Below are 22,905 nucleotides of genomic sequence, written 5' to 3'. Positions count from 1 at the left end.
ACCAGGTAGAGCCCCTGTCACACATTACACCAGGTAGAGCCTCTGTCACACATTACGCCAGGTAGAGCCCCTGTCACACATTACACCAGGTAGAGCCCCTGTCACACATTACACCAGGTAGAGCCTCTGTCACACATTACACCAGGTAGATCCCCTGTCACACATTACACCAGGTAGAGCCCCTGTCACACATTACACCAGGTAGAGCCCCTGTCACACATTACACCAGGTAGAGCCTCTGTCACACATTACACCAGGTAGATCCCCTGTCACACATTACACCAGGCAGAGGCCCTGTCACACATTACACCAGGTACAGTCCCTGTCACACATTACACCAGGTACAGCCCCTGTCACACATTACACCAGGTACAGCCCCTGTCACACATTACACCAGGCAGAGCCCCTGTCACACATTACGCCAGGTAGAGACCCTGTCACACATTACACCAGGTACAGCCCCGGTCACACATTACACCAGGTAGAGCCCCTGTCACACATTACGCCAGGTAGAGACCCTGTCACACATTACACCAGGCAGAGGCCCTGTCACACATTACACCAGGCAGAGCCCCTGTCACAAATTACACCAGGTAAAGCCCCTGTCACACATTACACCAGGCAGAGGCCCTGTCACACATTACACCAGGTAGAGCCCCTGTCACACATTGCACCAGGTACAGCCCCTGTCACACATTACACCAGGTAGAGCCCCTGTCACACATTACACCAGGTACAGCCCCTGTCACACATTACACCAGGTACAGTACAGCCCCTGTCACACATTACACCAGGTAGAGCCCCTGTCACACATTACACCAGGTAGAGCCCCTGTCACACTTTACGCCAGGTAGAGACCCTGTCACACATTACACCAGGTACAGCCCCGGTCACACATTACACCAGGTACAGCCCCTGTCACACATTACACCAGGTACAGCCCCTGTCACACATTACGCCAGGTAGAGACCCTGTCACACATTACACCAGGCAGAGGCCCTGTCACACATTACACCAGGCAGAGCCCCTGTCACAAATTACACCAGGTAGAGCCCCTGTCACACATTACACCAGGTAGAGCCCCTGTCACACATTACACCAGGTACAGCCTCGGTCACACATTACACCAGGTAGAGCCCCTGTCACACATTACGCCAGGTAGAGACCCTGTCACACATTACACCAGGTACAGCCCCTGTCACACATTACACCAGGTACAGCCTCTGTCACACATTACACCAGGTACAGACCCTGTCACACATTACACCAGGTAGACCCTCTGTCACACATTACACCAGGTAGAGCCCCTGTCACACATTACGCCAGGTAGAGCCTCTGTCACACATTACACCAGGTACAGCCCCTGTCACACATTACACCAGGTACAGCCCCTGTCACACATTACACCAGGCAGAGGCCCTGTCACACTTTACACCAGGTACAGCCCCTGTCACACATTACACCAGGTAGAGCCCCTGTCACACATTACACCAGGCAGAGGCCCTGTCACACATTACACCAGGTAAAGCCCCTGTCACACATTACACCAGGCAGAGGCCCTGTCACACATTACACCAGGTACAGCCCCGGTCACACATTACACCAGGTAGAGCCCCTGTCACACATTACGCCAGGTAGAGACCCTGTCACACATTACACCAGGTACAGCCCCGGTCACACATTACACCAGGTAGAGCCCCTGTCACACATTACACCAGGTAAAGCCCCTGTCACACATTACACCAAGTAAAGCCCCTGTCACACATTACACCAGGCAGAGGCCCTGTCACACATTACACCAGGCAGAGGCCCTGTCACACATTACACCAGGTACAGCCCGTTACACATTACACCAGGTAGAGCCCCTGTCACACATTACACCACCTTTTATGAGGGACTATGTTGGTGTCTAGCTGCTCCACTGCGTAAGGGCAATTGTTTTGCTTTTAATAATTTGACCTGTACTTGGGGTCAGCGCTACTTGTGTTGCAGTGGAGCTCATCCCATCCCCAGCTGTGCTCGGCTGCCAGGGCAGCGGGGACCAGTGGTGCTAAGTAAGTTGTCATCGCTGGTGCATTTGTATGCCATGGCAATGTGGTTTAGATGGTATCCAAATGCTGCAGATATACGGTTCTTGTGCTCAGGGTTTGAGTTTGGTTTTAAGTTGCCTGTTATGGGGGAGGTACGTGTCGGTTTGCATAGAAACCTACGATTGGCACAGGATTTGCTTGATGTGCCCAAGGTGAGCCTGGCAGGGCCCTTTGACTGATAACCCTTGGGGTATGTGATTGTTTTCCCCTTGGGTGTTCTTCTTAAGAAGCCAACTGGCAAATTTAGTGTCATTCAGCATCTATCTTATCCATCGGGGTCTTCTGTGATTGATGCTATACCTCCGGAATGCTGTTCGGTGGTGTATCAGTTTTTTGACGATGCTATGACTTTGGTGAGAGGTTACGGTCCTCGTGCCCTCATGGCTAAGATCGATGTTGAATTAGCTTACTCTCTTTTACCTGGATTCATTCCGGTACATGGGTTTGGGAGCGAATATTTAAGTGACGTGCTTGTCTACGAGTTGTTCCATTTCCTGTGCCTTTTTTTAAAAATATAGCACTTTTTTTCAGTGGTGCGTAGAAACGTCTTAAGGGGGTCACAAGATAGCACACTATGTTATTGGCGTCCTTATTGCGGAACCTGCTGGCCCAGAGCAATCAGCCTTTTTGTTATTTTTCATGCCGGCTGTGTTTTTCACTACTGAGTACCTGTCGCTCATGACGAAGGCTTCTTCAGGACAATGTGGCTAAATTGTGCAACGCTATTGTGGTTCATAAAATTACTCTTCACCAGTCCCAATCACTCTTGGGGCTCTTGTACTTTGCCTACAGGGATAGCCCCATGGGCAGAGTTTTTGATGGAAACTGGAAAGGGCAACAGCTGGAGCAACCGCACCGTTTTATATGTTTGACTTCTGGAATGAAACAAGACCTGTCCATTTGGACCACTTTATTGGAGAATTTTAATGGAAGGCACGTAAGTAAGAGCAGGCATCAATTGATGCTTTCTTTTATTTGCCATCTCTATGTCTCTGGCCAATCCAGAGTGGTAGCTTCAAGAAACTCAGCAGGTATTTTGTTTTTCTTCAAGTTGAAAAGTCTTCCCAACCTTAGCAAGAGATTTATAACCAGAAGGCCTTGAAAGGTTGGACTTTTATGGTTCTGGAATAAATAGTGGAAAACTGCTCTAATCAAGCTGGTAACAATCCCCAGGTGCTGCGGGAGGGGGTTACTCTAGACAACAAATACAAAAGGGATTTTTCCCACGCACTCTGCTGGCTGTTAGTAAGAAGAACTATATACTATGTAATAATAGGAAATTTAGAGCTCTTCGTTACATATGTTTTGCAAAAGATATGATAAGCCTCCAGGCCACTTCACGGCTGCTCTATTACTGGAGGTCCCTAACTAAGCATAGGTCCAGGGCTTGGACCCCACAAAGTCGTCTCAGGCCCGACCACCCCACGGCAGCACACCATTGAAATACTAAAGTGTTAATATGTGTTAAGAAAGAAGCAGAAGCTATGGGTTAGAAAGTGCTACAAAAATAAGGGTGTTAATAAAATACTCAAAAGAGTAATATTAGTGAAAAAATAGGAGTGTTACATAAGTGCTAAATAAATAATATGGTGTGCTACCCCAAGGTGGCCCAGTCCCACCAGACCTGGGGGGTACCACTCCCCAAACCCATACACAGCATAATAATAATAATAATAATAATAATAATCACTATGGGTCATACAATTGCTTAATGTATGGCCACATGATAATGGCACATACAGAACATATCAAGATTGAGAGCAAGTTTACCTGGAGGCACCCCTGTATCCTCCAAATGGCACCACAGGACCCAGCATGCCCTCCTAATGCTGGCTCCATCTATGCCTCTCTGAACTTAGAGCTCTTCGTTACATATGTTTTGAGTATTTTATTAACACCCTTATTTTTGTAATAAGAGCAGCCGTGAAGTGGCCTGGAGGCTTATCATATCTTTTGCAAAACATATGTAACGAAGAGCTCTAAATTTCCTATTATTATATAGTTCTTCTTACTAACAGCCAGCAGAGTGCGTGGGAAAAATCCCTTTTGTATTTCTTTTATGGTTCTGGTTCTGCTCAACAAAAGACATCCTATTGAAATGTGGAGGTTTGGTTACGGTTTTAGGTGCGCTCACCTTCATTGACTTGTTTGTCAGTAGATCTCCCTGGCGGGGGCTGCGTCATCGCCCGACTGGTGGGTGGTCTCGTTAGAAGGTTGAGCGGATACCTATTGTTGGTAACTGTTTGGGTATTTTTTGGTTTGTGTGCACACTGGAAGATATCAGTCGGAATCGCATGTCGGTAGTTTGTTAGCGCATTATTGGAGGGGGTTGTCTATAGGCATAAAACTTTAGTTTACGTTAATGTATTAAAATATTATTAATATGTTTTAAATAAATAGATAAAAATGTATGCTGCCAAATCCATGTCTCCGAGCCTCTACTTATATTATTGTGTATTTGTGAATGTGTCCGTTATATGGTGTGTGCGCTGGACACCCCTCAGACGTTTTAAGGTTTAGAGTTTCTCCTGAAGACAAAACAGCAGTGAGTACATTCCAATCTATGGGCCAAGGCTGCTACGGGTGACCTACAGGGGATCCGGTCTGAAGATCGACACTGTCTAGGTCGACAATGTTTAGGTCGACAGTCACTAGGTTGACAGGGTTGGAAGGTCGACAGGGTTTCTAGGTCAACATGTGCTAGGGCAACAGGTCAAAAGGTCGACATGAGTTTTTCTTATTTTTTTCTTATTTTTTACTTTTTCGTACTTAATGATCCACGTGGACTACGATTGGAACGGTAATCTGCCCGAAGCATGGTGAGCAAAGTGAGCCATGCGAGGGGACACGGTGCACTAATTGGGCTTACCGGTCACTCTACGAAGAAAACGACACAAAAAAAACCCCTCATGTCGACCTTTTGATCTGTCGACCTAGCACATGTCAACATATAAACCCTGTTGACCTTTCAACCCTGTCGACCTAGTGACTGTCGACCTGTAGTGGTCGACCTAAACATTGTCGACCTAGACACTGTCGAATTGATGATCCACACCCGACCTACAGGGTGTCACAGATACTGGGTGCAATCAGCACAATATTGTTATATTACGGAGCTATCAGTACACTCAGAGAGTCGCCACGTCTGATGCCTCCGCTAGAGGTATATACTGTAACTGCTGACACTCACCTCCGCGCTCTTCTCCCAGTCTCTCCGCAGAGTGATGACATCACAGTCACATATGCCGCCGTCAGGAATACACCAGGAAAGAAGAAACCTGGAAAGATCCAGCAAGGTGCGGCCTATTCTTACATCACACAATAGGGGTAATTCCAAGTTGATCGCAGCAGGAAATTTTTTAGCAGTTGGGCAAAACCATGTGCACTGCAGGGGGGGCAGATGTAACATGTGCAGAGATAGAGAGATTTGGGTGGGTTATTTTGTTTCTGTGCAGGGTAAATACTGGCTGCTTTATTTTTACACTGCAATTTAGATTGCAGATTGAACTCACCACACCCAAATCTATCTCTCTCTGCACATGTTATATCTGCCTCCCCTGCAGTGCACATGTTACATCTGTCACACCCCACCCAAATCTAACTCTCTCTGCACATGTTACATCTGCCTCCCCTGCAGTGCACATGGGTGGTCATTCCGAGTTGTTCGCTCTGTAGTTTTCTTCGCATCGCAGCGATTTTCCGCTTAGTGCGCATACGCAATGTCCGCACTGTGACTGCGACAAGTAAATTTGCTATGCAGTTAGGTATTTTACTCACGGCTTTTTCATCGTTCTGGTGATCGTAATGTGATTGACAGGAAGTGGGTGTTACTGGGCGGAAACTGGCCGTTTTATGGGAGTGTGTGAAAAAACGCTACAGTTTCTGGGAAAAACGCAGGAGTGGCCGGAGAAACGGGGGAGTGTCTGGGCGAACGCTGGGTGTGTTTGTGACGTCAAACCAGGAACGACAAGCACTGAACTGATCGCAGATGCCGAGTAAGTCTGGAGCTACTCAGAAACTGCTAAGAGAGGTGTAATCGCAATATTGCGAATACGTCGTTCGCAATTTTAAGAAGCTAAGATTCACTCCCAGTAGGCGGCGGCTTAGCGTGAGTAAATCTGCTAAAAGTAACTTGCGTGCGAACAACTCGGAATGACCCCCATGGTTTTGCCCAACTGCTAAAAAATTTCCTGCTGCGATCAACTTGGACTTACCCCCAATGACTGTATAATGTAATTGCTGCTGGAAGCCCCATCACCTGGGCAAAGTGTTGGGCTCCCGGCCACACGACGCTGTATCCGGCCTCTATCTATAACTTCTCTAGGGAGTGAATGTGTTTTCTACCCTCTCCGGAGCCCAGTGTCCCCTCTTTATGGAATAACACTTCCAGCAGAAAGAGGTCTGCAGAACGGTGGGGGAACAGGCTACAATCTCACTGTGATACTGCGCCAGTAGTGGTGACGCCACCTACCTGTACCAGCCAGTACTGCCACGGTGCCACCGTCTGTATCTCTGTGCTGCCCGCAGAGAGAAATAGACCCATGAGAGTAGCAGAGAAAGCAGAACAGAGAGACAGAGCGGAGAAGAACTTATGGGGCCACCTAGATCTTCTCGCTTCACCTCTTATAAAGCAATACCAATGCGATATGGTAACATCTCAGCCGCTGCTGTTCGGGAAGGAGAACTCCCTGCTCCATCCATCCCTGCCAGACCCCTTAGCATATCAGCCTGGTGCTGATGCACTGAGTCTCACCTTCCAGCCAGCTCCACGCACGTGTGAGATCTTATATCCATTTCATGGCCTCCTGTGTGCAGCCAGACTCCTCCCACCCGGATGCTGCCGCAGGTAAGCGCACCTACCACCAGGTAATACCTGCCGATATGTGGGGGGGAAATAAGACACAAGTGTGTACATACACTATTCTGTAGTGGAGCAAAAAAAGTGTATGGAAAAACGCAGGCGTGGCCGGGTGTTTGCTGGGCGGGTATCTGACGTCATTACCGTGTCACTTGTCGCAGCAATCATCGTACAGGATAAGTAACTACAGGGCTGGCCTTGTTTTGCACAAAATATGTTTGCAGGCGCTCTGCTGCACAGGCGTTCACACTCCTGCAAAGCGAAAATACACTCCCCCGTGGGCGGCGAATATGCGTTTGCACGTCTGCTAGCGAGCGATGAACTCGGAATGACCCCTAAATCTATTCTGTCTGTGGGCCAGAGTCAACCAAGGAGTAGCCAGGCTGCAAAATTTTGTTCACATGCTTCCTCCAGTGTCGCACTGCTGCAAAATATTATGGTGCCCCCCTCCACACAAACACACACACTGCCACCCCATCAGTTATTCCTGGCTCTGTGCCCCCCGCACTACCACCCTCATCAGTTATTCCTGGCTCTGTGCCCCCTACGGCCACCCTCATCGGTTATTCCTGGCTCTGTGCCCCCCACTGCCACCCTCATCAGTTATTCCTGGCTCTGTGCCACCCACTGCCACCCCATCAGTTATTCCTGGCACTGTGCCCCCCCCCCCCCCACTGCCACCCTCATCAGTTATTACTGGCTCTGTGCCCCCCCACTGCCACTTTCATCAGTTATTCCTGGCACTGTGCCTCCCCACTGCCACCCTCATCAGTTATTCCTGCCTCTGTGCCCCCCCAGTGCCACCCTTATCAGTTATTCCTGGCTCTGTGCCTCCCCCCCCAGTGCCACCCTCATCAGATATTCCTGGCTCTGTGCCCCCTACTGCCACCCTCATTAGTTATTCCTGGCTCTGTGCCCCCCACTGTCACCCTCATCAGTTATTCCTGGCTCTGTGCCCCCACTGCCACCCTCATCGGTTATTCCTGGCTCTGTGCCCTCCACTGCCACCCTCATCAGTTATTCCTGGCTCTGTGCCCCCCGCACTACCACCCTCATCAGTTATTCCTGGCTCTGTGCCCCCTACGGCCACCCTCATCGGTTATTCCTGGCTCTGTGCCCCCCACTGCCACCCTCATCAGTTATTCCTGGCTCTGTGCCACCCACTGCCACCCCATCAGTTATTCCTGGCACTGTGCCCTCCCCCCCACTGCCACCCTCATCAGTTATTACTGGCTCTGTGCCCCCCCACTGCCACTTTCATCAGTTATTCCTGGCACTGTGCCTCCCCACTGCCACCCTCATCAGTTATTCCTGCCTCTGTGCCCCCCCAGTGCCACCCTTATCAGTTATTCCTGGCTCTGTGCCCCCCCCCAGTGCCACCCTCATCAGTTATTCCTGGCTCTGTGCCCCCTACTGCCACCCTCATCAGTTATTCCTGGCTCTGTGCCCCCCACTGCCACCCTCATCAGTTATTCCTGGCTCTGTGCCCCCACTGCCACCCTCATCGGTTATTCCTGGCTCTGTGCCCTCCACTGCCACCCTCATCAGTTATTCCTGGCACTGTGCTATTCCCCCTTCCCCCCCCCCCACACACACACACACACACACACTGCCACCCTCATCAGCTATTCCTGGCGCTGTGCTCCCCCCCACTGCCACCCTCATCAGTTATTCCTGGCTCTGTGCCCTCCACTGCCACCTCATCAATCATTTCTGGCACTGTGCCCCCTCCCCCCCCCCCCCCACTGCCACTTTCATCAGTTATTCCTGGCACTGTGCCTCCCCACTGCCACCCTCATCAGTTATTCCTGCCTCTGTGCCCCCCCAGTGCCACCCTTATCAGTTATTCCTGGCTCTGTGCCCCCCCCCCCCCCCAGTGCCACCCTCATCAGTTATTCCTGGCTCTGTGCCCACCACTGCCACCCTCATCAGTTATTCCTGGCTCTGTGCCCCCCACTGCCACCCTCATCAGTTATTCCTGGCTCTGTGCCCCCACTGCCACCCTCATCGGTTATTCCTGGCTCTGTGCCCTCCACTGCCACCCCATCAGTCATTCCTGGCACTGTGCCCCCCCCCCCCACTGCCACCCTCATCAGTTATTCCTGGCTCTGTGCCACCTACTGCCACCCTCATCGGTAATTCCTGGCTCTGTGCCCTTCACTGCCACCCTCATCAGTTATTCCTGGCTCTGTGCCCCCCGCACTACCACCCTCATCAGCTATTCCTGGCACTGTGCTATCTCCCCCCCCACACACACACACACACACACACACACTGCCACCCTCATCAGTTATTCCTGGCTCTGTGACCCCCCCCCCCCCCCCCACTGCCAACCCCATCCGTTATTCCTGGCTCTGTGCCCTCCCACTGCCACCCCATCAGTTATTCCTGGCACTGTCCCCCCCCCCCCCACACACTGCCACCCTTATCAGTTATTCCTGGCTCTGTGCCCCCACCTCAGTGCCACCCTTATCAGTTATTCCTGTCTCTGTGCCCCCCACTGCCACCCTCATCAGTTATTCTTGGCACTGTGCCCCCCCAGTGCCACCCTTATCAGTTATTCCTGGCTCTGTGCCCCCCACCCCAGTGCCACCCTCATCAGTTATTCCTGGCTCTGTGCCCCCCCCCCCAGTCCCACCCTCATCAGTTATTCCTGGCTCTATGCCCCCCACTGCCGCCCTCATCAGTTATTCCTGGCTCTGTGCCCCCCACTGCCACCCTCATCAGTTATTCCTGGCACTGTGCTATCCCCCCCCACACACACACACACACTGCCACCCTCATCAGTTATTCCTGGCGCTGTGCTCCCCCCCACTGCCACCCTCATCAGTTATTCCTGGCTCTGTGCCCTCCACTGCCACCCCATCAGTCATTCCTGGCACTGTGCCCCCCCCCCCCCCCCACTGCCACCCTCATCAGTTATTCCTGGCTCTGTGCCACCTACTGCCCCCCTCATCGGTTATTCTTGGCTCTGTGCCCTTCACTGCCACCCTCATCAGTTATTCCTGGCTCTGTGCCCCCCGCACTACCACCCTCATCAGCTATTCCTGGCACTGTGCTATTCCCCCCCCCCCCACACACACACACACACACTGCCACCCTCATCAGTTATTCCTGGCTCTGTGCCCCCCGCACTACCACCCTCATCAGCTATTCCTGGCACTGTGCTATTCCCCCCCCCCCACACACACACACACACACACACTGCCACCCTCATCAGTTATTCCTGGCTCTGTGACCCCCCCACTGCCAACCCCATCCGTTATTCCTGACTCTGTGCCCTCCCACTGCCACCCCATCAGTTATTCCTGGCACTGTCCCCCCCCCCCCCCCCCCACTGCCACCCTTATCAGTTATTCCTGGCTCTGTGCCCCCACCTCAGTGCCACCCTTATCAGTTATTCCTGTCTCTGTGCCCCCCACTGCCACCCTCATCAGTTATTCCTGGCACTGTGCCCCCCCAGTGCCACCCTTATCAGTTATTCCTGGCTCTGTGCCCCCCCCCAGTGCCACCCTCATCAGTTATTCCTGGCTCTGTGCCCCCCACTGCCACCCTCATCAGTTATTCCTGGCTCTGTGCCGCCCACTGCCACCCTCATCAGTTATTCCTGGCTCTGTGCCCCCCCACTGCCACCCTCATCGGTTATTCCTGGCTCTGTGCCCCCCCCCCCCACTGCCACCCTCATCAGTTATTCCTGGCACTGTGCTATTCCCCCCCCCCCCCCCACACACACACACACACACTGCCACCCTCATCAGTTATTCCTGGCGCTGTGCTCCCCCCCACTGCCACCCTCATCAGTTATTCCTGGCTCTGTGCCACCTACTGCCACCCTCATCGGTTATTCCTGGCTCTGTGCCCTTCACTGCCACCCTCATCAGTTATTCCTGGCTCTGTGCCCCCCGCACTACCACCCTCATCAGCTATTCCTGGCACTGTGCTATTCCCCCCACACAAACACACACACACACACACTGCCACCCTCATCAGTTATTCCTGGCTCTGTGCCCCCCACTGCCACCCTCATCAGTTATTCCTGGCTCTGTGCCCCCTCCCCCACTGCCACCCTCATCAGTTACTCCTTGCTCTGTGCCCTTCACTGCCACCCTCATCAGTTATTCCTGGCTCTGTGCCCCGCCACTGCCACCCCATCAGTTATTCCTGGCCCTGTGCCCCCCCCCCCCCCACTGCCACCCTCATCAGTTATTCCTGGCTCTGTGCCCCCCCCCCACACTGCCACCCTCATCGGTTATTCCTGGCTCTGTGCCCCCCCCCCACTGCCACACTCATCAGTTATTCCTGGCTCTGTCCCCCCCCGCCACCCTCATCAGTTATTCCTGGCTCTGTGCCCCCCATCCACTGCCACCCTCATCAGTTATTCCAGGCTCTGTGCCCCCCCCCCCCACTGCCACCCTCATCGGTTATTCCTGGCTCTGTGCCCCCCCCCCCCCCCACTGCCACACTCATCAGTTATTCCTGGCTCTGTACCCCCCGCCACCCTCATCAGTTATTCCTGGCTCTGTGCCCCCCTTCCACTAACACCCTCATCGGTTATTCCTGGCCCTGTGCCCCCCCACTGCCACCCTCATCAGTTCTTACTGGCTCTGTGCCCCCACCCTCCCGTCACCCTCATCAGTTATTCCTGGCTCTGTGCCCCCCCCCCCCCCCCCACTGCCACCCTCATCGGTTTTTCCTGGCTCTGAGCCTCCCCATTGCCACCCTCATCAGTCATTCCTGGCTCTGTGCCCTCCACTGCCACCCTCATCAGTTATTCCTGGCTCTGTGCCCCCCCCCCCAATGCCACCCTCATCGGTTATTCCTGGCTCTGTGCCCCCCCCATGCCACCCTCATCTGTTATTCCTGGCTCTGTGCCCCCCCCCCCCAGACACACACACACACTGCCACCCTCATCAGTTATTCCTGGCTCTGTGCCCCCCCTCTCCACTGCCACCCTCATCGGTTATTCCTGGCTCTGTGCCCCCCCCCCCTCCCCCACTGTCACCCTCATCAGTTACTCCTGGCTCTATGTCCCCCCACTGCCACCCTCATCAGTTACTCCTGGCTCTATGTCTTCCACTGCCACCCTCATCAGTTACTCCTGGCTCTATGTTCCCCCGCTGCCACCCTCATCAGTTACTCCTGGCTCTATGCCCCCCCACTGCCACCCTCATCAGTTATTCCTGGCTCTATGTCCCCCCCACTGCCACCCTCATCAGTTACTCCTGGCTCTACGTCCCCCCACTGCCACCCTCATCAGTTACTCCTGGCTCTACGTCCCCCCACTGCCACCCTCATCAGTTACTCCTGGCTCTATGTCCCCCCACTGCCACCCTCATCAGTTACTCCTGGCTCTATGTCCCCCCACTGCCACCCTCATCAGTTACTCCTGGCTCTATGTACCCCGCTGCCACCCTCATCAGTTACTCCTGGCTCTATGTCCCCCCACTGCCACCCTCATCAGTTATTCCTGGCTCTATGTACCCCGCTGCCACCCTCATCAGTTATTCCTGGCTCTATGTCCCCCCACTGCCACCCTCATCAGTTACTCCTGGCTCTATGTTCCCCCGCTGCCACCCTCATCAGTTACTCCTGGCTCTATGCCCCCCCACTGCCACCCTCATCAGTTACTCCTGGCTCTATGTCCCCCCCATTGCCATCCTCATCAGTTACTCCTGGCTCTATGTCTTCCACTGCCACCCTCATCAGTTACTCCTGGCTCTATGTTCCCCCGCTGCCACCCTCATCAGTTACTCCTGGCTCTATGCCCCCCCACTGCCACCCTCATCAGTTACTCCTGGCTCTATGTCCCCCCCATTGCCACCCTCATCAGTTACTCCTGGCTCTATGTCTTCCACTGCCACCCTCATCAGTTAATCCTGGCTCTATGTTCCCCCGCTGCCACCCTCATCAGTTACTCCTGGCTCTATGCCCCCCCCCCCCCGCTGCCACCCTCATCAGTTACTCCTGGCTCTATGTCCCCCCACTGCCACCCTCATCAGTTATTCCTGGCTCTACGTCCCCCCACTGCCACCCTCATCAGTTATTCCTGGCTCTATGTCTTCCACTGCCACCCTCATCAGTTACTCCTGGCTCTATGTTCCCCCACTGCCACCCTCATCAGTTACTCCTGTCTCTATGTCTTCCACTGCCACCCTCATCAGTAACTCCTGGCTCTATGTCTTCCACTGCCACCCTCATCAGTTACTCCTGGCTCTATGTTCCCCCACTGCCACACTCATCAGTTACTCCTGGCTCTATGTCCCCCCACTGCCACCCTCATCAGTTACTCCTGGCTCTATGTCCCCCCACTGCCACCCTCATCAGTTATTCCTGGCTCTATGTCCCCCCACTGCCACCCTCATCAGTTACTCCTGGCTCTATGCCCCACCACTGCCCCCCTCATCAGTTACTCCTGGCTCTATGTCCCCCCACTGCCACCCTCATCAGTTACTCCTGGCTCTATGTCCCCCCCACTGCCACCCTCATCAGTTACTCCTGGCTCTATGTCCCCCCCACTGCCACCCTCATCAGTTACTCCTGGCTCTATGTTCCCCCACTGCCACCCTCATCAGTTACTCCTGGCTCTATGTCTTCCACTGCCACCCTCATCAGTTACTCCTGGCTCTATGTTCCCCCGCTGCCACCCTCATCAGTTACTCCTGGCTCTATGCCCCACCACTGCCACCCTCATCAGTTACTCCTGGCTCTATGTCCCCCACTGCCACCCTCATCAGTTACTCCTGGCTCTATGTCCCCCCATTGCCACCCTCATCAGTTACTCCTGACTCTATGTCCCCCCACTGCCACCCTCATCAGTTACTCCTGGCTCTACGTCCCCCCACTGCCACCCTCATCAGTTATTCCTGGCTCTATGTCCCCCCCACTTCCACCCTCATCAGTTATTCCTGGCTCTATGTCCCCCCACTGCCACCCTCATCATTTATTCCTGGCTCTATGTCCCCCCACTGCCACCCTCATCAGTTACTCCTGGCTCTATGTACCCCCACTGCCACCCTCATCAGTTACTCCTGACTCTATGTCCCCCCACTGCCGCCCTCATCAGTTACTCCTGGCTCTACGTCCCCCCACTGCCACCCTCATCAGTTATTCCTGGCTCTATGTCCCCCCCCACTGCCACCCTCATCAGTTATTCCTGGCTCTATGTCCCCCCACTGCCACCCTCATCAGTTACTCCTGGCTCTATGTCCCCCACTGCCACCCTCATCAGTTATTCCTGGCTCTATGTCCCCCCACTGCCACCCTCATCAGTTACTCCTGGCTCTATGTCCCCCCACTGCCACCCTCATCAGTTACTCCTGGCTCTATGTCCCCCCCACTGCCACCCTCATCAGTTACTCCTGGCTCTATGTCCCCCCCACTGCCACCCTCATCAGTTATTCCTGGCTCTATGTCCCCCCACTGCCACCCTCATCAGTTATTCCTGGCTCTATGTCCCCCCACTGCCACCCTCATCAGTTACTCCTGGCTCTATGTCCCCCACTGCCACCCTCATCAGTTATTCCTGGCTCTATGTCCCCCCACTGCCACCCTCATCAGTTACTCCTGGCTCTATGTCCCCCCACTGCCACCCTCATCAGTTACTCCTGGCTCTATGTCCCCCCCCACTGCCACCCTCATCAGTTATTCCTGGCTCTATGTCCCCCCACTGCCACCCTCATCAGTTATTCCAGGCTCTATGTCCCCCCCATTGCCACCCTTGGTTTTTCTTGGCTCTGCTACTGCAGTATTTCTCAACCCTGGTGTCTTGGACCCATAACAGTTCACATTTAATAGATCACTAATACCCCTTTCACACCACAAAAATAACCCGGTATCGACCCGGTTTACTGACGGGTCAACGTGGGTCGCTGTGTGAGATAAAAGGGTCCATGGACAAATTCCTGGGTTTCCTGATTCGGTAATTCAACCCAGGAATAAAGCAGTGTTATTCCCGGGTTAAATACCGGGTCAGGTGCAGTGTGAATGGGTTGCCGGATCCATGCGACCCGAGGGGACCCGTTCACTGCGTAGGGAGAGGTGGCACATAGATGATCTCATCTCCAAGTGCCGCCTCTGCACCCGCCCCCAATGCCGGATCCATGATAACAACCCAACCCCTGCATGTTGCCGGGACGAGATGGCAGTGTGTAAGGGTCCAATGCCGAGTCCCACCCATGAAGGATCCATTTCCAATCCCCGGGTGGGACCTGGCCTTGCGATGTGAAAGGGGTATTAGCAGGGCACAGGTGTAATGCCAACTGACACAGTGTAAAGACCCACAAGTGATATGGAAAACTTGAACTGATTGGGGTCTTGGGGGCCGTTATGGAGAAGCCACTGCACCACTGGTGTCTGCCCCCAATGTCTGGGAGTGTCTGATGTCACTGCTAGGAGTCTATGACTGCCGTCACTCACCTCTGCTCTCATATCCCAGTCTCTCCACAGAGCGATGACATCACATATGCTGCCGTGAGAAAAACACCCGGAAAGAAGAAAGAAAACTCAGACAAGCCGCAGCAAGGTGGGGTCTATTCTTACATCACATCATTATAATGTAAATGCTGCTGGAAGCCCCTTCACCATGTCACACCTCCAACACTCAGTCACATGCTATATCTGACCTGACCTCCCTGGGGAAAAGCAATGGCCTTATACTGATTTCATGTATTATGATCAGTATGGGTGTTTCTAAATTGGGTAGTATACAGGGTGTGCAATACACATCAGTGTGTAGCGAAAATGGGTGATTTTAGAAATTGAAAATGCTTGGGTAAGGTAAATGTTCTACCCCATTGTAGTAATTTATTGCCGAAAGTTCGTCGTCCTACTGTAGGTCAATATCCTCAGCTCCCATAATTGCCTCAATGTTTTGAAATTTGATCTGAATAGGCAATACAGCAACCGCAGGTCCCACTGCGCCACACATCTTGTCTCACAGTGGGGGTCATTCCAACCCATTCGCTCGCTGCGTTTTAACGCAGCAGAGTGAACAAGTCCTTGCTACGCAGGCGCCATAGTGCACCTGCGCATGCGGGACGGCCGAAGGCCGTAGCAGGATAACGATCGCCTCTACCTGATTGACAGGTAGAGGCGATCGATGGGCGGGAGGGGGTGAAACAGCGGCGTTTAGCCACCGTTTCATAGGCGTGGTCTGGCCAACGCAGGCGTGGCCGGACCGAACTGGGGGCGGGCCACAGTGGCTGCATGATGTTATACGCAGCCGCTGCGGCCCAGGGAGCAAGGAGCAGCTCCCGGCCTGCACGCTAAAGCTGCGCTGGCCGGGAGCTACTCCTGAAGTTCAAAGGTATCGCCGCTGTGTGATGCCTTTGCACTTCGGTGAGGGGGGCCGGACTGACATGCGTGGCAGACTAGCCCCGTACTGGACGTCCCCCCGCATGTCAGGAAAGTTGATCGTAGCTGTGCTAAATTTTGCACAGCTACGATCAACTCGGAATGACCCCCATAGTGCGGAAAGCATTTCCGGACACTGAAACATTATCCATTTGATGTTGCTATGCAAGTGAAGACTCAAAAAAAATCACATCAAGGTGATTTATCATAGTGGAGAATATGTCACTAGTTTAGGAACCTGGAGAAAAATACATTGAGTCAGAAAAAGCCAATAGTATAGCCACAGGAATCCTCACTCACCCTAAAGATGAAGGGCAAGGAAGAATTAGTGCTTAGAGTGTGCATCAGCATTTTTCTTTCTGCAAAAAAGTAGCTTTTTTCACAACTGAATGGTTTATCTGTGTGCATGTCTGTATACGAAACATGACAGAACTTGTTTTGGGGAAATTAGAAAAAACCTGTAGTTGCTACTTTTTACACAGATATACAATACAAGTGTGGCTTCTTAAATTACAAGAGTGTTATCTTTATGAAAATGTGTTTACTGTACTTCTTCCTGGGCCTCCCTATTGCTTTAATAGGCAGCCTCCCCCACCCCCAATCCCGTGAGACTTGTGATTAATGGACTGGGTGTACTGCTTAGTAAATGACAAACACAGCATGGCCGTTACACTATGTAAATGAATGGCCCATGCTGGCTTTGATTGTAGGAAGGAAATCCAAAAGGCATGTTCATTTGCAAGGCATGTCAGTATTGTGCATGCACTGCGAGTTAACTGGCGAGAGTGAACTGTCCATTTCAGGACAGCTCTGCTAACATCGGGTGTCTTTTTGCCATACATGCGTCTTATACCCATCACTGTGCAAATAGGATGCACAAGCAGACTCTGCTGATTGGAGTGATATGTGGCATGTCTATATTCAGTGTGAGACTGTGAATGCATCTGCATACGAAATGCAAGGTTATGCATATAAAGTATTGCTGGCAGATCTTTTTCTGTGTTCTCATACTTAGTTACAGTGTGTGATCACTTTATACAGCGATCCTGGGGCCCAGCATTCATGTGTAAGGCATGTTAGCATTGCGTGAGCTCACTGCAGAAATTGATGCTTTGTGCTTGCTGAACAATGGCCCTCATTCCGAGTCATTCACTCTGTATTTTTCATCGCATCGCAGTGAAAATCCGCTTAGTACGCATGCGCAATATTCGCACTGCGACTGCGCCAAGTATTTTTACAATGAAGTTAGTATTTTTACTCACGGCTTTTTCTTCGCTCCGGCGATCGCAGTGTGATTGACAGGAAATGGGTGTTACTGGGCGGAAACACAGCGTTTTAGGGGCGTGTGGATAAAAATGCTACCGTTTCCGGAAAAAACGCAGGAGTGGCCGGAGAAACGGGGGAGTGTCTGGGCGAACGCTGGGTGTGTTTGTGACGTCAAACCAGGAACGACAAGCACTGAACTGATCGCAGATGCCGAGTAAGTCAGATGCTACTCTGAAACTGCTAAGTAGTTTGTAATCGCAATATTGCGAATACATCGCTCGCAATTTTAAGAAGCTAAGATTCACTCCCAGTAGGCGGCGGCTTAGCGTGTGTAACTCTGCTAAAATCGCCTTGCGACCGATCAACTCGGAATGAGGGCCAATGTGTACTGCACAAGTCACAGTGTATAATAAAAAGAGACTTGCGGTGCATAACATACAGTACATCCAGCATAAAATTGGTAACAGAAAAATATTTAAAATTATTTTTCAAAACATCTTTTCCTCTGCGGGAGTCGAACCCTAGCTCATGAGCATGGTAACTATCGGTGATACCACTATGCCAAGAGAGTCACGGATACAGGTACCTGACACCTGCAGTGACATAGTGATCTCACTCATTGTAATTTTTTTACAGTGCTGTATGTCCCAACTCTATCGATGATTGTAATGATTTTTATTTTTATTTTAGAGAGCTGTGTAGAACTCTGAACTCTGCTGTTCCTTCCGTGCGATGTAGATGCAGAGCAAATCTTTTTCTGTGTTCACGTTTTTTACTGCGCACCAGGGGAGTGTTCAGTTGTAAGACATGTTGTCACTGGGTGATTGCATAGTCTGCCCTGCAGTATTGTACAGCTGTAAAATGGCCACTTCCCACCAGTCACCAAAATCTACAGAATCTTGCCGTATGTGAGAATACGGGGTCCCTAGATTACTGAAACATGGCAGCATATGAGGAACTTGAAATTAGGTTTTAACAACAGAATTGTATACAGGACAGCACACTGATACATCCAATGCGTGAAGGGAGGAGTCCAATGAAGCTGCTGGGCTAGACGCAGTCTGCCGAATCATCAACAACAAGTCCCCAGATTGATGTTGAGGTCCTGAAGCAGGAAATGGTCCCAGATACATAACCTGCATCAATGTCCCAAATAATCCAATATACAGTAATGGGTCTCACAGCAGATCTGCTAGGAATTAAGCTCTGGAGTGACAGGTGACAGCATCAGATACTTGCCTGCCTAGGGGAGACCTGTTCATAACTGCAGAGTCTGTGACCTGAGAACCCGCAAGCCCCAGACACCCACAAATGCAGGCACAGCCAGACAGGCTGGTAGGTCTGGAGGGGCTGCAGGCACAGCAGGACAGGCTGGTAGGGCTGGTGGGGCTGCAGGCACAGCAGGACAGGCTGGTAGGGCTGGAGGAGCTGCAGGCACAGCAGGACAGGCTGGTAGGGCTGGAGGGGATGCAGGCACAGCAGGACAGGCTGGTAGGGCTGGAGGGGCTGCAGGCACAGCCAGACAGGCTGGTAGGGCTGGAGGGGCTGCAGGCACAGACGGACAGGCTGGTAGAGCTGGAGGGGCTGCAGGCACAGCAGGACAGGCTGGTAGGGCTGGAGGGGCTGCAGGCACAGCAGGACAGGCTGGTAGGGCTGGAGGGGATGCAGGCACAGCAGGACAGGCTGGTAGGGCTGGAGGGGCTGCAGGCACAGCAGGACAGGCTGGTAGGGCTGGAGGGGCTGCAGGCACGGCAGGACAGGCTGGTAGGGCTGGAGGGGCTGCAGGCACGGCAGGACAGGCTGGTAGGGCTGGAGGGGCTGCAGGCACAGACGGACAGGCTGGTAGAGCTGGAGGGGCTGCAGGCACAGCAGGTCAGGCTGGTAGGGCTGGAGGGGCTGCAGGCACAGCAGGACAGGCTGGTAGGGCTGGAGGGGATGCAGGCACAGCAGGACAGGCTGGTAGGGCTGGAGGGGCTGCAGGCACAGCAGGACAGGCTGGTAGGGCTGGAGGGGCTGCAGGCACGGCAGGACAGGCTGGTAGGGCTGGAGGGGCTGCAGGCACGGCAGGACAGGCTGGTAGGGCTGGAGGGGCTGCAGGCATGGCAGGACAGGCTGGTAGAGCTGGACGGGCTGCAGGCACAGCAGAATAGGCTGGTAGGGCTGGAGGGGCTGCAGGCACAGCAGGACAGGCTGGTAGGGCTGGAGGGGCTGCAGGCACGGCAGGACAGGCTGGTAGGGCTGGAGGGGATGCAGGCACGGCAGGACAGGCTGATAGGGCTGGAGGAGCTGCAGGCACGGCAGGACAGGATGGTAGGGCTGGAGGGGCTGCAGGCACAGCAGGACAGGATGGTAGGGCTGGAGGGGCTGCAGGCACAGCAGAATAGGCTGGTAGGGCTGGAGGGGCTGCAGGCACAGCAGGACAGGCTGGTAGGGCTGGAGGAGCTGCAGGCACAGCAGGACAGGCTGGTAGGGCTGGAGGGGCTGCAGGCACAGCCAGACAGGCTGGTAGGGCTGGAGGGGCTGCAGGCACAGACGGACAGGCTGGTAGAGCTGGAGGGGCTGCAGGCACAGCAGGACAGGCTGGTAGGGCTGGAGGGGCTGCAGGCACAGCAGGACAGGCTGGTAGGGCTGGAGGGGATGCAGGCACAGCAGGACAGGCTGGTAGGGCTGGAGGGGCTGCAGGCACAGCAGGACAGGCTGGTAGGGCTGGAGGGGCTGCAGGCACGGCAGGACAGGCTGGTAGGGCTGGAGGGGCTGCAGGCACGGCAGGACAGGTTGGTAGGGCTGGAGGGGCTGCAGGCACGGCAGGACAGGCTGGTAGAGCTGGACGGGCTGCAGGCACAGCAGAATAGGCTGGTAGGGCTGGAGGGGCTGCAGGCACAGCAGGACAGGCTGGTAGGGCTGGAGGGGCTGCAGGCACGGCAGGACAGGCTGGTAGGGCTGGAGGGGATGCAGTCACGGCAGGACAGGCTGATAGGGCTGGAGGAGCTGCAGGCACGGCAGGACAGGATGGTAGGGCTGGAGGGGCTGCAGGCACAGCAGGACAGGATGGTAGGGCTGGAGGGGCTGCAGGCACAGCAGAATAGGCTGGTAGGGCTGGAGGGGCTGCAGGCACAGCAGGACAGGCTGGTAGGGCTGGAGGGGCTGCAGGCACGGCAGGACAGGCTGGTAGGGCTGGAGGGGATGCAGGCACGGCAGGACCGGCTGATAGGGCTGGAGGAGCTGCAGGCACGGCAGGACAGGCTGGTAGAGCTGGACGGGCTGCAGGCACAGACGGACAGGCTGGTAGGGCTGGAGGGGATGCAGGCACAGCAGGACAGGCTGGTAGGGCTGGAGGGGCTGTAGGCACAGCAGGACAGGCTGGTAGGGCTGGAGGGGCTGCAGGCACAGCAGAATAGGCTGGTAGGGCTGGAGGGGCTGCAGGCACAGCAGGACAGGCTGGTAGGGCTGGAGGGGCTGCAGGCACGGCAGGACAGGCTGGTAGGGCTGGAGGGGATGCAGGCACGGCAGGACAGGCTGATAGGGCTGGAGGAGCTGCAGGCACGGCAGGACAGGATGGTAGGGCTGGAGGGGCTGCAGGCACAGCCAGACAGGCTGGTAGGGCTTGAGGAGCTGCAGGCACAGCAGGACAGGCTGGTAGGGCAGGAGGGGCTGCAGGCACAGCAGGATAGGCTGGTAGGGCTGGAGGGGATGCAGGCACAGCATGATAGGCTGGTAGGGCTGGAGGGGCTGCAGGCACAGCAGGACAGGCTTGTAGGTCTGGAGGGGCTGCAGGCACAGCCAGACAGGCTGGTAGGGCTGGAGGAGCTGCAGGCACAGCAGGACAGGCTGGTAGGGCTGGACGGGCTGCAGGCACAGCAGGACAGGCTGGTAGGGCTAAAGGGGCTGCAGGCACAGCAGGACAGGCTGGTAGGGCTGGAGGGGCTGCAGGCACAGCAGGACAGGCTGGTAGGGCTGGAGGGGCTGCAGGCACAGCAGGACAGGCTGGTAGGGCTAAAGGGGCTGCAGGCACAGCAGGACAGGCTGGTAGGGCTGGAGGGGCTGCAGGCACAGCAGGACAGGCTGGTAGGGCTGGAGGGGATGCAGGCACGGCAGGACAGGCTGGTAGGGCTGGAGGGGATGCAGGCACAGCCAGACAGGCTGGTAGGGCTGGAGGGGCTGCAGGCACAGCCAGACAGGCTGGTAGGGCTTGAGGAGCTGCAGGCACAGCAGGACAGGCTGGTAGGGCTGGAGGGGCTGCAGGCACAGGGGCTGCAGGCACAGCAGGACAGGCTGGTAGAGCTGGAGGAGCTGCAGGCACAGCAGGACAGGCTGGTAGGGCTGGAGGGGCTGCAGGCACAGGGGCTGCAGGCACAGCAGGACAGGCTGGTAGAGCTGGAGGAGTTGCAGGCACAGCAGGACAGGCTGGTAGGGCTGGAGGGGCTGCAGGCACAGGGGCTGCAGGCACAGCAGGACAGGCTGGAGGGCACCGGCTGCAGATAAGTATTTGTGTTGGGAGTGCCAGACCTTGCATTGAATATATATATATATATATATATATATATATATATATATATAGAGTTTGTGGACATCCGCACAAAGCTGTATCAGTAGAAGACAACACGGTGGTGCTCAACTCCAATGAATTTAGGGTTCCTGATAATAGTCTTTTGAACAAAGAGGGCACTCACCAAATTTTCATAAAAGAAAGTCAGAAGGTCATTTATTAGTACATCCGCAAGTCGACGTTTCGATCACGTCCAAGTGATCTTTGTCAAGACAGCAAAACAGTGTTGTTTGGTGACAGAACACCAGAAGCAGCATCTGGTGTTCTGTCACCAAACAACACTGTTTTGCTGTCTTGACAAAGATCACTTGGACGTGATCGAAACGTCGACTTGCGGATGTACTAATAAATGACCTTCTGACTTTCTTTTATGAAAATTTGGTGAGTGCCCTCTTTGTTCAAAAGACTATATATATATATATATATATATATATATATATGTACATTAGTGATGAGCGGGTTCGGTTCCTCTGAAACCGAACCCCCCCACAACTTCACCCATTTTACACGGGTCGGGGGCATACTCGGATTCTCCCGTATGGCTCGGTTAACCCGAGCGTGCCCGAACGTCGTGCATTGGAAATGTTAGGGAGAGGACGTGGCTGGCGTCCTCTCCATTTATTAATGTTGATGCATTTCAAATATTTGTGCTTATTGCTTAATTGTGGGGACAGGGGAGCAGCTGTATTATATAGGAGGAGTACAGTGCAGAGTTTTGCTGACAGTGACCACCAGTATACGTTGTCTGCCTGAAAAACACTCCATATCTGTGCTCAGTGTGCTGCATATATCTG

General features: G+C 53.9%; 1 protein-coding gene across 1 annotated transcript in view; it reads left to right on the top strand.

The window, feature by feature from the left end:
- LOC134916650 (killer cell lectin-like receptor subfamily F member 2) overlaps positions 1-22,905 on the top strand; it is a 265,368-nt gene that overhangs the window by 27,121 nt on the left and 215,342 nt on the right. The window contains exons 2-3 of the mRNA XM_063920621.1: positions 5,300-5,386; positions 15,383-15,469. Coding sequence (XP_063776691.1) covers positions 5,300-5,386; positions 15,383-15,469 — 174 coding nt within the window. The remainder of the gene's footprint in view (positions 1-5,299; positions 5,387-15,382; positions 15,470-22,905) is intronic.

This window comes from Pseudophryne corroboree, chromosome 1 (genome assembly GCF_028390025.1).
Source record: "Pseudophryne corroboree isolate aPseCor3 chromosome 1, aPseCor3.hap2, whole genome shotgun sequence".
Classification (NCBI taxonomy): Eukaryota; Metazoa; Chordata; class Amphibia; order Anura; family Myobatrachidae; genus Pseudophryne; species Pseudophryne corroboree.
This window is presented reverse-complemented; position numbering and strand designations above follow the sequence as displayed.